Below are 14,653 nucleotides of genomic sequence, written 5' to 3' on the forward strand. Positions count from 1 at the left end.
TACTTTGTTTTTGTAGGTCTGCGGTCTCATTTTGTTGCTTCATTGTCCAGTCTTTGAACTCTTATTTTCTTGAATCTTGGGGCTCTTTCCTGGAGCGAGGAACAGTTATAAGGACATGCCTTCTGTTCTTCAGCTGGCCTTTTATTTTGCATGCTGCAGACTCCATGCTCCTTTCACATATTTACATAATTGCTCATCCTGAGGTGTCTTTTTCAGATGGTCTGTTTATTCTGACATACAATGAGTGACTTCTGCCACCATTTGGTTGGAGATAGCTCAGCTAAATCTTTGTTCTGTTAGAATTTCTGGGTCTGTTCTTCTGAGATTCTATTAAAAGTTCTCTATCCAGTTAAAAGAGAATAATAAATGCTTTGAGCTTTAATTATTGCTTCAATACACCTTGTACCCCTGAAGTCTTCACTCTAAATAAAGTCAGGCCTGATGTTCTCTCTCCCCATGTTGCTCATTTCTCCCTAGTAGTAGTCATGTCTACCACTCACTGATCAGAATAAGATGAAGGTAAGGAAAACCCCTCCACATGCTTCTCTGAAAATCTGGGAGGTGTTCATGAGAATTCTAGGATTTTCCTGACTTCCAGTACAATTTCCAGGACTGATTAGAAACTGTGTTTTGCTATACCTCTGCTTCTGTTGCGTTTTCTGTCTGTCTGTCTCTCTGCCTGTGTCTCTCTCTTTCTCATGTGATGTCATTTTGATTGCCAGTATCTGAAGTTTATTATTGCATTAGATTATCTCTTTCCTTACTTGGTTTTTATTATAGATTTTCACCTTTCCCCCCTTCATTCTTTTAGACACTTGAGTAGTTTCAGTGTTCCATCTTAATCCAGAATTCCAGCCTTTTCGTATTGCTGTAGCTAAACCATGCCCCTATCATTTTAATCTTTTTGGGGTTTGGGAGGGGGCAGTGCTGGGGTTTGAACTCAGCACCTTGTGCTTGCTAGGCAAGTACTCCGTCACTTGAAGCACACTTCCAGCCTCATTATGACCTTCTTTAATGGCTTTGGCAGGGATCAGGAGAAGGATAGAGCCTGACTTTCAATCTCATCTAATATTCAGACTTTTGTAAGATAACTCTCCTTGTCTCTCTCTCTCCCCCCTTAGTCTTTATGTCTATTTCTGTCTCTCTCTGTTTATATCTCTTTTTTGAGCTGCTTTTGGTGAAGAGTTGAGTTGAGAGGTAGGAAACAAGACTAGGTCAAATGATTGGCCAGTCTTTAGACTGTCCCTAGCTAAGGTTCCTATACTCTTTTCATTCTTTGTTCTTCAACCACAAACTGTCTTTCTTTTGCTAACTTCGTTTGCCCCAGTTACAGTGGATGAGAGACGATTTCATATAATAAAAGAAATTAGTTGCCATGTGGAACATTCTTGGCTTACACAGATGCATCAGGTCCAACAGCATCTGAAAGAAAATTTTTGTTTTCTGAAATACATATGTTAAGAGTGAGTGTTTTTATATGTGTTGAAAGAAGTTGAATTGTGTAATAAATACTTAACTGAGGTCTCCATTTTCTTACTTAACAATTAAATTTCTTTTTTTCTTTGGGTATGGGGTTGGAGAGAATTATATAAGAGTGGCAGCATTATTTTGGGGAGGGGGGCAGTACTGGGGTTGAACTCAATGCCTTGTGCTTGCTACACAAGTGTTGTACCACTTTTGCTTTTGACTAGGGCCGGCCTTGGATTGCAGTCCTCCTACCTCTACCTCCCACATAGCTGTGAACATAGGCACTTACCATCCCACTTGTCTTATTTGTTAAGATGTAGCCTCACTAACTTTTTCCCTGGGTTGGCCTTGAACTTTTATCTTTCTGATTTCTGTGCCCTGAGTAGCTGGGATTACAGGTGTGAACCACTATCCCTAGGTAGTGACAGCATTTTTAAACACAGAATTTGGAGATCAGAAAAATTAGTAGAATTTAGGTATTCCTGCTTTTATAGTAAAAAATACACTGGTACTTGCACAACAAAAGTAATTATGTTGATTTGATTAGTTACTGGCCTAAAGATAGGACACATGACATAAGTGACTAGGAATTTGGAATAGTTTTGCTTGGGTCATTACCTGACTAGGTAAGAGATTGATGTGTTAGAGATTTTGCTGGTACTTCCCCAACTTTCCGTCTTGCAAAGACAACTCCTCTTGTGACACTCAGAAGTTTTATGCTAGATCGCAGGACATACTGCTGATTTGTAGAGCTGATCACAGTTGTAAGCACTTTGTCTTCAGTAACATAGAAATGCAGAGACCTACAAATAAGGGTCCCATGCCAGCATTCCATGTGTTACTTTGTGGATGATGGTCACATGTTTGCTGAAGGCTGCCTGAGTTTAAAATGAGTTAACTTTTCTGAGCTAATCTTCCATATAACTCCTGACCATTGGGATTCTGTATCCAATGGTATTTTTGTCCTATATGTGTATGTTAGGAAAGTTTAGTAATCACCATTTCTTATTCCATCTTACATTAAGCTACACCAAATACCAAAACACAGACAGTTTTACTTAAGAACTAGTGCTAATTTATGACATTGAATAAGTTGCTTAGGGACTCAGTTTTCTTTACCTTGGAAAATAAAACCCTAAGGTTTGTGTGAATCTTCAGAAATGGTGAATTTAAGATGTCCTACAAGCCCAGTGCTACAGCCATTTGTTTGTTTTGGAATTCACTCTCAGGTATTATAGCAAGGTGGCTGACATGTCTGTCTTGGTCACAGTTTGCTGAGAGTCAAGTCAGGCTTCAAGAAGTGTTGATTAAACTGGGCCTGGTGGTTCACATCTATAATCCCTGAATTGGCAAGGCTGAGGCAGGGGGATTAAAAGTTCAAGGCCAGCCTGAGTTCCTAGCTGGCCTTAAAAAAAAAAAAAAAGTGTTGCTTGCCAGGCATAGTAAGGGATGCCTGTAACCTTATAACACTCTGGAAACTGAAGCAGGAGGATCTTGCAGAAGGATCTTGAGTTTGAGGCCAGCCTGGAGCTGCATATAGCAAGGCATTGCCTCAAAAAAAAGGGAAGTGTTAGTTGAGAGTGTTTTAGCTGTCAGTTGCTAGGCTGAGTGCTAGGAATATTGTCACTAGCAGAGCGGTCTCTACCTGTGAGAGTGTCATCCGATGAGAAAAACAGGATAAATCAAAACACCTCCGCACCTTTTTGTTTGAACTCCAGAGAAATTTGTCTGCTACAGGGGCTAGGCCTACCTTTAGGGAAACTTTTACTTCATTTAAAACATTAGGATTTTTCTTTTGGTGTCAGATAAGTAAGGCAACAAATTTCTAAGTAGAAACTTCTGGGGTTTTTTTGTCTTTTAGTCAAAACCACAAGTTCACTTTGGAAAGTCTGAGAGGGTGTCTTTTCATGTATTGTACAGTTTGTCAGAATTATAACTTCACAATTTCACATTTGATTTTTTTTTTCCTTTTTTTTTTGGTGGTACTGGGTTTGAACTCAAGGGCTCACACTCACTAGACAGGCGCTGTACCACTTGAGCCACTCCCCCAGCCCTTTTTGTGTGTGGAGTATTTTTTTGAGATAGGATTCACTCTTTTTGCCCAGGCTGGCCTTGAACCATCATCCTCCTGATCTCTAACTAGAATTACAAGTGTGAGCCAATGGCGCCCTGCCACAATTTCATATTTTTCAACATTTATTTAAATTTAGGGGAGGGCGCAGGGGACAGGGGGAGAGATGGCCCAAACAGTATATTCACATATGAATAAATGAATAAACAATAAAATAAATGAATAAATAAAAATAAATTAAAAAAAATTTTTTGAGATGGGGTTCTTACTTATGTTGCCCAGGCTGGATTTAAATTCTTCGGAGGCTCAAGTGATCCTCCTGTTTCTGCCTCCCAAGTAGATGGGACTGTAGGCATGCGTCACCATTCCCAGCTCAGGCATTGAAATTTAAATTAAATCAGTAATCCGCAGTGGCAGAGCTTGTGCCTAGCATGCACAAGGCCCTGGGTTTGATCCCTAGCACTGGTAGAAAAATAATAATCCTGATACTTTTTTGAATGGCATAAAATGCCCTAGTCTGTCTGAAAATGGATGAATTAATATAGAAATGTAAGTGGATTGTGAATAGGTTGGATCTGAGTAAGTGTGTGTGTGTACAAGTATATGTGTGTGTAGGCATTCATTCCTGTATAGTAGTTTTCATTCTTCTGAACCAAAATTGGGCTTAGCAACAAAGCCAACTTTTCCTTCTGTAACATACAGCAGTGTCTGTAGCGTAATCTCCAAGTGTTTATCTGTTTCTTCATCAAACATTGTTAAGCTCAGCCAGGTGCCAGTGACTCATGCCTATAATCCTAGTTACTTGGGAGGCTGAGAGCAGGAGGATCAAGGTTCTAGGCCAGCCCAGGCAATATAGTTTGTGAGACCCCCATCCATATCCAAAATAACCAGAATAAAATGTACTGAGGTACATTTTAGAGCACCTGCTTTACAAGGATGAAGCCCTGAGTTCAAGCCCCAGTCCTAACAAAAAGCAAAACAAACAAAAAAACTGTCAAGGTCAAGGTAAGCTGTACGTGTTCAAATCTGTCTGTACCTACCCCCTACAGATAGTATCTCTTCTTTATTACAGGTGACCTCTGGGGGGACAGAAAGCATCTTGATGGCCTGCAAAGCTTATCGAGACCTGGCCTTAGAAAAGGGGATCAAAACTCCGGAAATGTGCGTGTGTATGGCTGTTTCCCCCTCTGAAATTGTATACTTGAGTACTACTGTATGAAATGGAGCCTGATAATCTGTTTCCCTATTGCTTTTCTTCCTTCAGCAACTCCACTCTCCCTTCCTCTGCCCTGGCCCCTCTGCCCTTATCCTTTCGCACCTAGCAAAATTCTAAATAGATAAACCAGTTACTACTACAGACCATTCCCAACCCACCAAGTTTGCACATGATGTTTACCACAGTAAGCATGAGGTCCTCTTACAGGAGGTGACAGACTTAGAGCTGTGTCTTTGAATTCTTTGATTTTTTTTTTTATGTTATCTCTCACCTAAGGAAAACTGTCTACTTAATTTAGTTCAGTGAAAATTTCTTAAATATTTTAGGGTACCTCAGTTGCTCATTAGGAAAATTTCATTCTGAGAGCTGTTTCTGTGATGAAAAATTTAAGAAATCTTTTTGAGATTTATTCATGCTGCCACCTATGGACATAATTTTGGTGTTTGGCTACTTTTTTTTTTTTTCTAGACTGTCTCCTATGCAGTGTGCTTATACTACAACTTTTAGGTTAATGTTTTTTCTGCAAGTGTCAGTGACTAAGGAGTTTTTGTTGCATATGGCCTTAGTGTATGACTCATGCTTACCTTAAAAGAATATATCAGCCTGCCATTTTCTTCACATGTGATCTTTGGTGCTTTGTACTTACTCATAATAGAAGTTTTTCTCCCTTTAAAGGGAACAGAGTAATTGTAAGAGTGGAGTAACTGAGTGAAGTCTGAAAGCTAATACCCACCTATGAGTCCATTTCCTCTTTCAACACTATTTGAAATACTACTTCAAAGGTGTAGGAGAAATGGGGATTTCAGTTTCTCATAAGTGTTTGGTCTTTCAGAGCTGGAGGAACCCACTGACCTGACTGCTGCTTGACTGCTGCTTTCACATTCCTGCCAGGCAGTCCTAGGGTCTGCTGGAACATGTGTTGTGCCAGGAAGCTTGCTTCTCACTGACGTACCTTTGGATAGCCAGCCCTTAGAAAACTGCATTACACACTCTGATCTGAACCTTCTGTCCTCTGACTTTCTCCATCACTCTTCATTCATGCTTTGGATCCCTCCACATGGAATTACTTCTGAGTTCTCTTTCGTATTGCTAAAGTAATTTCCTAAATAGTAGGAGAAGGTTTCTACAGAAAATCAATTGGTCTTTTTTCATTTACGCTTAGAAAACAATATAAATATTTATAATAGTTTGAGGAAAAATAATCAGAAGTTTACTCCTGGTGATTTAGACCAGTGTTGTGCTCTCTCTTCACTTCTGTTTTGGTCTGTGTTTTATTATTCTCTTCCCCATTATCTAGTGTGGCTCCCCAAAGTGCCCATGCTGCATTTGACAAAGCCGCCAGCTATTTTGGAATGAAGATTGTGCGTGTTGCACTGAACAAGATGATGGAGGTGGACGTGCGGGTGAGTCCTCTGCTAGTTGACTAATTCTCCAGTCACACACAGATGGGCTCCCATGCAAGGATATAGCAGCCAGAGTAGCAAAAGCCATCACTGGCAGAGCCAGTGGACTGCACTTCCCTTATATTCTAACTACCGCTTCACAGATTCATGAGTTCTAAGAGGCAGGTGATCTGGCCCCTAACTTGTGACTTAAAGACCTGGGTTTTGCTTTCAACAACAGTGCCTTCTTTTCTCTATTTATAAAATGAATGAACTTGCTTCAAGACTCACTGTCATAATAGTAATTGTTTTTATGCCTCACATTTGTGTAGAGGAATTTTATAGTTTTAGAATACTATCAGAACTACATTTTTTTGTTTTTTGGTTTTTTTTTGTGTGTGGTATTGGGGTTTAAACTCAGGGCCTCACGCTTGCTAGGCAGGCCATCTACCACATGAGCCACTCTACCAGCTAAGAACCACATTTGTTGAAGCTGTTATATTATTGCAATTCACAGATGAGGAAGCAGACTGTGAAATTAAGTCCTTACTAAGCAGGGTTTCATTGCTAGTAGGTCATGGGGCTGGAACTCACATTTGGCTCTCTTTGCCTCTTAACTCAGTATTGTTTGCACTCCCACAGTGGTTGCATTGTACTTATTTTGTGCTCTCAGGCAGTTTCCCCATGTGGACCTATGTGCACCCGTCAGTCCTTCCCCATGACTGGAGGCAGTCCTCTCCTCTTGTAGTGACAGATGAAGTGCTAGGGGATCTGAACTCTGAGCCAGTAACCCACAATGTTATTGCAGTAGAAAAGAAGAGCAACTGTGACATGAATTCTCATTTTCCCTTAAACTTCAAATCCCCAGGCGATGAGAAGAGCCATCTCTAGGAACACCGCCATGCTCGTCTGTTCTACCCCACAGTTTCCTCATGGAGTGATAGATCCTGTCCCTGAAGTGGCCAAGGTGATAAGAGAATCGGGATACTGTGGCATTCAGATTGAAATTTTAAAATAGAATCTAATGACTTAACTTGGCACACAGAAGTGATTTGCTTTTATTGCTGTTGTTTGAGGGTTTGAACTTAGGTCTTATGCTTATTAGGCAGGTGTTCTGCCACTTGAGCCATACCTTCAGCCCTTAGAAGCCTTTTTGATTTTAGATGTGACTGTAGCAGTGATGAATAGTTCTTGTCAGTTTAGGGTAAGTCCTGCAGCTGTGAAGTCTGAAAGTCATTGGCATCTGCTTTGGGGGAGGGCTAGTTCATAGCCCAGGCCTGCCTTTAAACTGAGAATTCTAAAGTAATAATTGACTTTTAGATTCTGATCGGGAAGTAATAAGCATTTGGGAGAATGCCCACTAGCAGCTGGCATTCTACACTTCCCATTGTGCAGTGACTAAAGCAGAACTTTACTTCCCCTCCCTTCCCTTCTCGAAACTGCTTAAGTCAGAACTCTACTCATTTTTCTGCTTCTGGTATAGGGACCTTGAAGCTGTGCATATTTAAATATGAAGTAGATATTACATTTCAGATGGATTCTTTTAAAGGCTAAATACAATTGAAACTTTTATTAGGAATGTCAAAAATTGTCAGTTTTTAACACATGGGAGACCTGGTAGAGAATAGCCTTGTGTGTATAGTCCACTTTTGCACCCATGGTCTGCAAAAGTTTATTGTTTTATATTCTTTTATTTTCTTTTTGTTTTTTTGTGTTTTTTTGGAACTAGTTGGCTGTCAAATACAAAATACCTCTTCATGTAGATGCTTGTCTGGGGGGCTTCCTCATCGTCTTTATGGAGAAAGCAGGATACCCACTGGAGAAACCATTTGATTTCCGGGTGAAAGGTGTGACCAGTATTTCAGCTGATACCCATAAGGTGAGCTAGGAGGAAATGAAGTACTACAGTTGGCTATTTTGACTGTTATTCACGAAGTTAATTATCCAAAGCATTAACTTCTTCCCCACAGTATAAAATTAAATCTGTTCTTTGCTTTCATCTAGTCAGTTATTTAGGTAACAGGATATACTGGTGGCAACAAGCAATACTGAAGACTCTTACCTTTGCCTCAGATTGGCTAAGAGTCAACTTGGCTGTACATAACCAGGACCTTTGTGATAAAGATCCCCAAAGCCTTGAGGGTTATAGAGGTGGAGGAGGTGAGGGTTGATGCTGGAAGCCCTGGAATGGTGCTTGTTGGTGCTGTAGCTCCTGTGTCACTGGCACCCTTGAGCCTAAGTGATACAGTGTGGAAGAGTCCTTTGGGAAAAGGAGAGCCATGTGTTTAGGTTGGCTTCTAAGATTTGAAATGCCTGTGTCCATCACCTTTGGTGTAGACCAAGATAAAGTCCAGATCAGTTGGCTACTCTTGAAAATACATCCAGATATGGAAGAAGTATTACTAGTCTTGGAATGTATGCCTTGTTTTGATTGCATCTTCAGGCTTGTTTTAAACTATAGCATAGTAAAGACTAGTTTTTCAAGCTCAAAATGACCTGCTATAACTTTCAGTCTGTTTTGCCTTACCACCCAAAAGCTCCGATGCCCTTTTCTCATAACAGTCTATCTCTTTGTAGGTATGAGAGTGAAATTAGTTCCATGATAGCTCAGTAAGAGTTAACTAAAAGACCACATTTCCTATGAGGAAGCAAATTATACAGTGTTTTCAAGCTAGATTAAGTAGATTTTAGATACTAAGCACCTTCCTGTTCTTAAAAGGAAGTATAATATTAAGCAAAATAGATGGGAAGCTAATCAGATTGTGATTATCATTGCTCCAAGTGACTTGGATTCTATCCTTTCCTGGCTTCCAGTAGAAATCTACTATTGTTTCTGTCCTGATATACCATCTCAGAGAAAGATTTTAAATAAGGAAAGCTATATACTGAGTGAGACAGGGAGGATCCCATTAACTGAACAGACTGTTCTTCCCTGGGCCTTAGATTCCTTACCCTTGACAGAATCTAAACTCTGTCTCTCAAATTCCTTCTGTCAGCACTCTATGTTTGACCCTTAAATGAGTGGGAAGCATCACAGAGAAACCCGTGTTTCTGTGCATAATAGGATGGTGACAGGGCCTGCCAGGTAGAGTCACACTCTCACCCATCTGCCTCTCTCTTCAGTATGGCTATGCCCCCAAAGGCTCATCAGTGTTGTTGTACAGTGACAAGAAGTACAGGAGCTACCAGTTCTTCATTGGCACAGACTGGCAAGGTGGCATCTACGCTTCCCCAACCATTGCAGGCTCACGACCTGGTGGCATTGTTGCAGCCTGTTGGGCCTCCTTAATGTACTTTGGTGAGAACGGATATGTTGAAGCTACCAAACAGATCATCAAGACTGCTCGCTTCCTCAAGTCTGAGTATGTGTGGAAGGCGGGGATTCTCCCTTGTCACTTGCTTTTTCTGCTAGTCAGCTCAAGGCAGCTGTCTGACTGCACACCATAGCCCTAGCCCATTTACCATCTCTTGAGAGACCAGGAATTAGGTCAGCATGCCAGGAGTTGGTGCTGGTGGGAGAAGCTGTCCTCTGCTATGGCTGGGAGGGGGATAATGTTCTGTCTGACACTGATATCTATAAGAACAACTGACTTCAACCTAGCCCTCTTTAGTGTAGAGGATGAGCAGACTAGAACCTCAGAAGGTCAGATTGTGTTATAAGTAATACTCATGATTAAAAAAGTGATGATCAGAGAAATACGTGTGGCTGAATTTCCTTTTTGTTTGTTTTCAGACTGGAAAATATCAAAGGCATCTTTGTTTTTGGAGATCCTCAATTGTCAGTCATTGCTCTGGGCTCCCGTGACTTTGACATCTACCGACTGTCTAACTTGATGACTGCTAAAGGGTGGAACTTGAACCAGTTACAGTTCCCCCCCAGGTATGCTTGAAGAAGCCTCTGTCCTTTTCCCTTCACTCTCTGACCTCTAAAGGGCTTGGGTAGTGAGGTGACCTGATGTACAGAGTTCAGCTGCTATGCCCTAGCATTTTAGTAGCAACTGTATTATGTTACAGGATTTCTGTCTTGCCACCTGGAATTATTAGACATAAGAAACAAGATCCTTAGCTTTAGACAGTGGTAGAATTGGGTGCCAGCCTCCTGAGATAAGTGGTTGGTTGAGAAGTTCCCTCTATTCTTTTTCTAACCTCCATGCTGTGATCCTTGTACACAGCCATCCAGTTGTTCATACAAGATACCTGTTATCTGGGCAGTATTTAGCACTGAACACGCTACAGGGTCTCTGATCATTCAGGCTTGCAACTGTATTCTTCTACAGGATGCTTTTCTAACCTCATATTCCATGATGCCTTTAAATCTTCTGCACCAGCTAAATGGATCTGCTCCATGTCCTTCATGAACAGCTTACCCTTTCACAGGACAGCCCCATCTGATGCTCCTCTTTCTTCTTCACAGTCTTCTATGCCCTGTCCTCCTTCCAGAGTGATGTAGAGTGTTTTCATGGCCCTGGAGTCCTAGATGGCTGTATGGTCGTCTCCCCATGAGGGCTTGTCCTCTAAAATAAAAGCATCCCATTTGTGGTCACCTGGTTAAAGGAGTTATGATTGATGCGGGGAGGGTGGGACGGAACAACAGCTGTGTTCATTCTTTTAGGACAGTCTTGATCATGCTGAGAAGCCCTGATACACTGTATGTCAACAACCCAAGTGTTCAAGAGCCCTAATTCCCAGGACTGGGAACAATAGAAATAATGGAAAGAGGCAATCAGTAAGCTCTTATATTGGGGGCTTCTTTGTTTCAGAACATTTTCTTTTTTCAAGGTCTCTTTTTTTTCCTCCCACAGTATACATTTCTGCATCACATTAGTACATACCCGGAAGCGTGTAGCAATCCAGTTCCTAAAGGATATTCGGGAATCCGTCACCCAAATCATGAAGAATCCTAAAGCGAAAACCACGGGAATGGTAAGAACACCTGAAGACTTTTTTTCCCTTGGAAATTTAGAGGTTGATGTGGGAGTGTTTGAAAGAATCAGACAGTTTGGAGTTTGTTCCCACCTCTGCTCCTTACCCTAAACTCTCTGCATATGAGTTAACTATTGCTGCTGATCTCTCTTCTCCTTTTCCCAGGATTGTTAGGCATCTCAAATGAGATGTACTTTGTAAATCAGAAACTGCTTACAAAAGCAGGGGGTAGTTGGGTCCATTTGAAAGAAAATTTTGAGATAGAAAAGGCAATAAGCATGTTTTCTCTGGATTTTTTTTTACAGCAAATCCCATAGAATAGTTCCAGGCAAGCTGGAAAAATGTTCTTTGCCTGGGCTGGGAATGGCAGGGAGGTGCACATGCCAAGCGAGGCCTCAGGGAAGAAGGGGTCATAACCACAGCTTGTCCTTGATCCTGTACCCGTCATCACTAATAATGCATCCTTGGTTTTGTTTGTAGGGTGCCATCTATGGTATGGCCCAGGCAACAGTTGACAGGAAACTGGTTGCAGAACTATCCTCAGTCTTCTTGGATAGCTTGTACAATACGGACACTGTAACTCAGGGCAGCCAGATGAATGGTTCTCCAAAACCTCGCTGAGTTTGGACCCTTTCCAGTCCCAAGGGCTTCTGGCCTTCAGAAGGTTCTCCGAGTGTGAAACAGGCCACACACAACTTTGACATCTGGTCTTGCTCCATAGGGCACAAGATAGACCATAAGACAGCTTCAGCCTCAGGATTCTTGTTCCTTCTTTTGTTACATTTTGAGGTTTTTTCATTTGAAAATCCCAAAGGATTCCATTGTATGATGAAACTGCCCTTGTTATAAATGTTACCTTAGGAATTTTTTTTAACCATTTCCTTCTCTAACTTCTCTAGCTTTCACCTTCAGTTAATCATTGTGTGGTGGTTCTGACCTGTCTTGATTCCTTAGGGAAGCTATGAGATAGCAAAAGAGGGTCTTTGCTACCTCAGGCAGATACTTCAGCTGCCGGTGGGAGGCATTTATATAACAATTGTTTCTTTCCCCAGGTGGATGTCAAGTGAGTCCTAAGCAGGAGGGTTTTTCAGCCCTCTGCTTGAGTCGATGTGTTGTCCCTTAGGTCCACTTTCATTGCAACCTGTTTTACTTTCCCAGGACATAGGTTAGCTGTGTTTTATTCTCTATTATGCAGGCCTAGAGCAGTTGAATACATCACTCAGTCTCCTGTGGCAAGATCTGGAGTGCTCCAGTGTTCTCTTCTGTTGTTAAAGGCCCCATTAGACCTTGGTTGTGACCATCTTTGCAATGATGTTCCCATTGCTTTTTTCTTGTTTCTGTGGAATAGGAAGAGAACATGGTTTCTAGAGAATCAAGGGCTTTCTGGTAATGGTGCTTCCTCCCTGAAGTGGTAGTACCCAGAGCACACCTGGGCCTTCTCCTGGGTAGTGAGGAGCAGAAGCCAGACCCTTTTCTGTGCTTTGCTGAATAGCAATATAGGTGAGCACCCAGATTCAAATGTATATCACCAAAGTTGGTGGTGGTCCTCCCTTCCTCCATGGCCTTAAGCTGTATATGTAATGAGTATATATTTTGCTTGAAGGAAAAGCTCAGAGTACCACCATAAGTTGCCTTGACTTCCCCTAGGAAAGTGTGAGGACAGTGCAGGGAACATTTCCTCTCCCTCCATTAGTGTTCTTCCTGCCTCTTCTGCCTTTATTCAGCTTCCAAAGGTACTATGGCAAGTTAGCCTCAGGTACTAGATGTTTTTCAGCCCTGGCTAAAAGGGAGCAGTATAGGATGGAATAAGCATTTTGGAATAGGAAAGTATGGTGGCAGGCAGCCATATGAGGGCCTCACTGTCCCAGGGCCTGGAATTCCTTCATAAGACCAGTTGCTCAGGGTGATGCAGGGATAGGACCAAACCCTGCATCTACTCCCTACTCTCTTCTTCCTTTTGGGGACCCTGATCTAGGTTGAGCCATTGTCCTGTTCTAATGACATCATACTGTGTGCCTTTCTCCACAGCAGTGGCTATTCCTGACCCAGGCTCAAGGAAAATGGGCCAGTCTTTGAGGTTTCTGTTTGGATAAGTAAGAACCTAGGACAAGTCAAGAGGAACTTTACTGTTTCCTTCCCCTTCTCAGGGACTCCCGTTGAATACTCGGCTTCTCCCAGATGCTGTCTTCTAGGCACCCTCATTGGGAATGTGGGCTGGAGGAGCCAGACACCAGGCTTTTCATCAAGCTCTTTGTCATATCTGTCACTTAGCACTGTACTTTTCACCCAGGAACTGTGACTAGCTGGCCATGTCATTGCAGGGCTGGTGTGGTGTGTGTGTATCTTTGTGTCTGCTTACCTCCTTTTTGCCTTGCAGGACATTGTGGTGTTCAAGAGTAGTTGGTGTTGGTGCATGTGTGTGTCAGGGAGAGGCTGGGAACTGTAGCTCACATGCTTCCTTCAAGGAGAGCACCTCCTTGAAAGAGTAGCTGTACAGCAGTTGTCTTGGGTCTCCAGTGCATCATGTTGGAGGAGACCCAGGGACCCACAGCTACCTAGTAGGCACTACTATGGCATGCCAGCTACTAACATGGAGAAGCATATGCCCTACTGTCTCCCCAGGACCAGACCCTGAGCCACTCACTTCCTCTGTGCTGTGTCAGCATTGGTGCCTGGGGCGGGGGGTGATGGTGTTTTTCAAAGGGACCTACTGTAGCCACTTTAATTTATGGTTTTGAGCCTTAGTTTGACCTAGCCCTTGTAGACTTTTCCTTTGTGTGTATTTGTGTGTGTGTACATAATGCCTAAGTCATGGCAGAAGTGGATAGGATGTCTTTATGGTGTCATGTTGCTAGCAGATGTCACACTGTCTTTCTCAAAAACTGCTTCTGCTTTAGAAGTAAGTAGTTCTGGCTGGGGATGAAGCTCAGTGGTAGAGTGCTTGCTTAGCATGCGAAGGCCCTGGGTTCTGTCCCCAACTCTGCAAAAAGAAAAGTAGTAATCCTGTGAATATACTGCCATGTCACTTTTTAATATTACCAGTTTTATACTTGGAAAATGGTACTTGCTCTTTTAAATCTTTTTGTCTTCTCTAACCTCCCCTTCCCTATCTCCATGCCCCCTTCATAATTTCAGCAATAATCTCTTAAAATGCAATTACATAATTAAATGTCCCAAACCATAATCACTGTGAATGGTTCCATTTATTTGTTTACTTGGGCACACAACAGGAAATCACAAATATAGAAGTGGCTGGGTTAAATGGGCTGCTGGTAGGAGGTTGCCCCCTGGTGGTGAAATTTTTTGTGACCCTGACACTGTGGCTAATAGCAGCAATCCAGCTCATTTCCACACTTGAATAGGTAAGTATCTCTCTACAGCAGAAATAGTGAGGGGGAGAAATGACCTAAGCCTTGTATGCACATATGAATAATAAAATAATTTTTTAAAAAATCCATGCAGTTCTTTGCTTATCAGTTAGAACTTGATAAAGCTGTTTAAAAAAAGAAACTTATTGTAAGACATTTTGTTTGTTCTGGCACTTTAGGAAAAAAAAAAGAGTGAAAGACCTATTTGGGGAGGGTCTGGAATTCA

General features: G+C 42.0%; 1 protein-coding gene across 3 annotated transcripts in view; it reads left to right on the plus strand.

Moving 5' to 3' along the window:
• Nucleotides 1–14,243, plus strand: part of Sgpl1 (sphingosine-1-phosphate lyase 1) — a 61,182-nt gene extending 46,939 nt beyond the window's left edge. For all 3 annotated transcript variants that reach the window (XM_074079076.1, XM_020162151.2, XM_074079077.1), the window contains exons 8-15: nt 4,611–4,699; nt 6,052–6,157; nt 7,005–7,103; nt 7,866–8,015; nt 9,260–9,498; nt 9,870–10,016; nt 10,939–11,059; nt 11,540–14,243. In XM_074079076.1, the coding sequence (XP_073935177.1) occupies nt 4,611–4,699; nt 6,052–6,157; nt 7,005–7,103; nt 7,866–8,015; nt 9,260–9,498; nt 9,870–10,016; nt 10,939–11,059; nt 11,540–11,680 (1,092 nt within the window). In that variant the 3' untranslated portion in view covers nt 11,681–14,243. The remainder of the gene's footprint in view (nt 1–4,610; nt 4,700–6,051; nt 6,158–7,004; nt 7,104–7,865; nt 8,016–9,259; nt 9,499–9,869; nt 10,017–10,938; nt 11,060–11,539) is intronic.
• Nucleotides 14,244–14,653: the final 410 nt, after the last annotated feature.

This window comes from Castor canadensis, chromosome 7 (assembly GCF_047511655.1).
Source record: "Castor canadensis chromosome 7, mCasCan1.hap1v2, whole genome shotgun sequence".
Taxonomy (NCBI): Eukaryota; Metazoa; Chordata; class Mammalia; order Rodentia; family Castoridae; genus Castor; species Castor canadensis.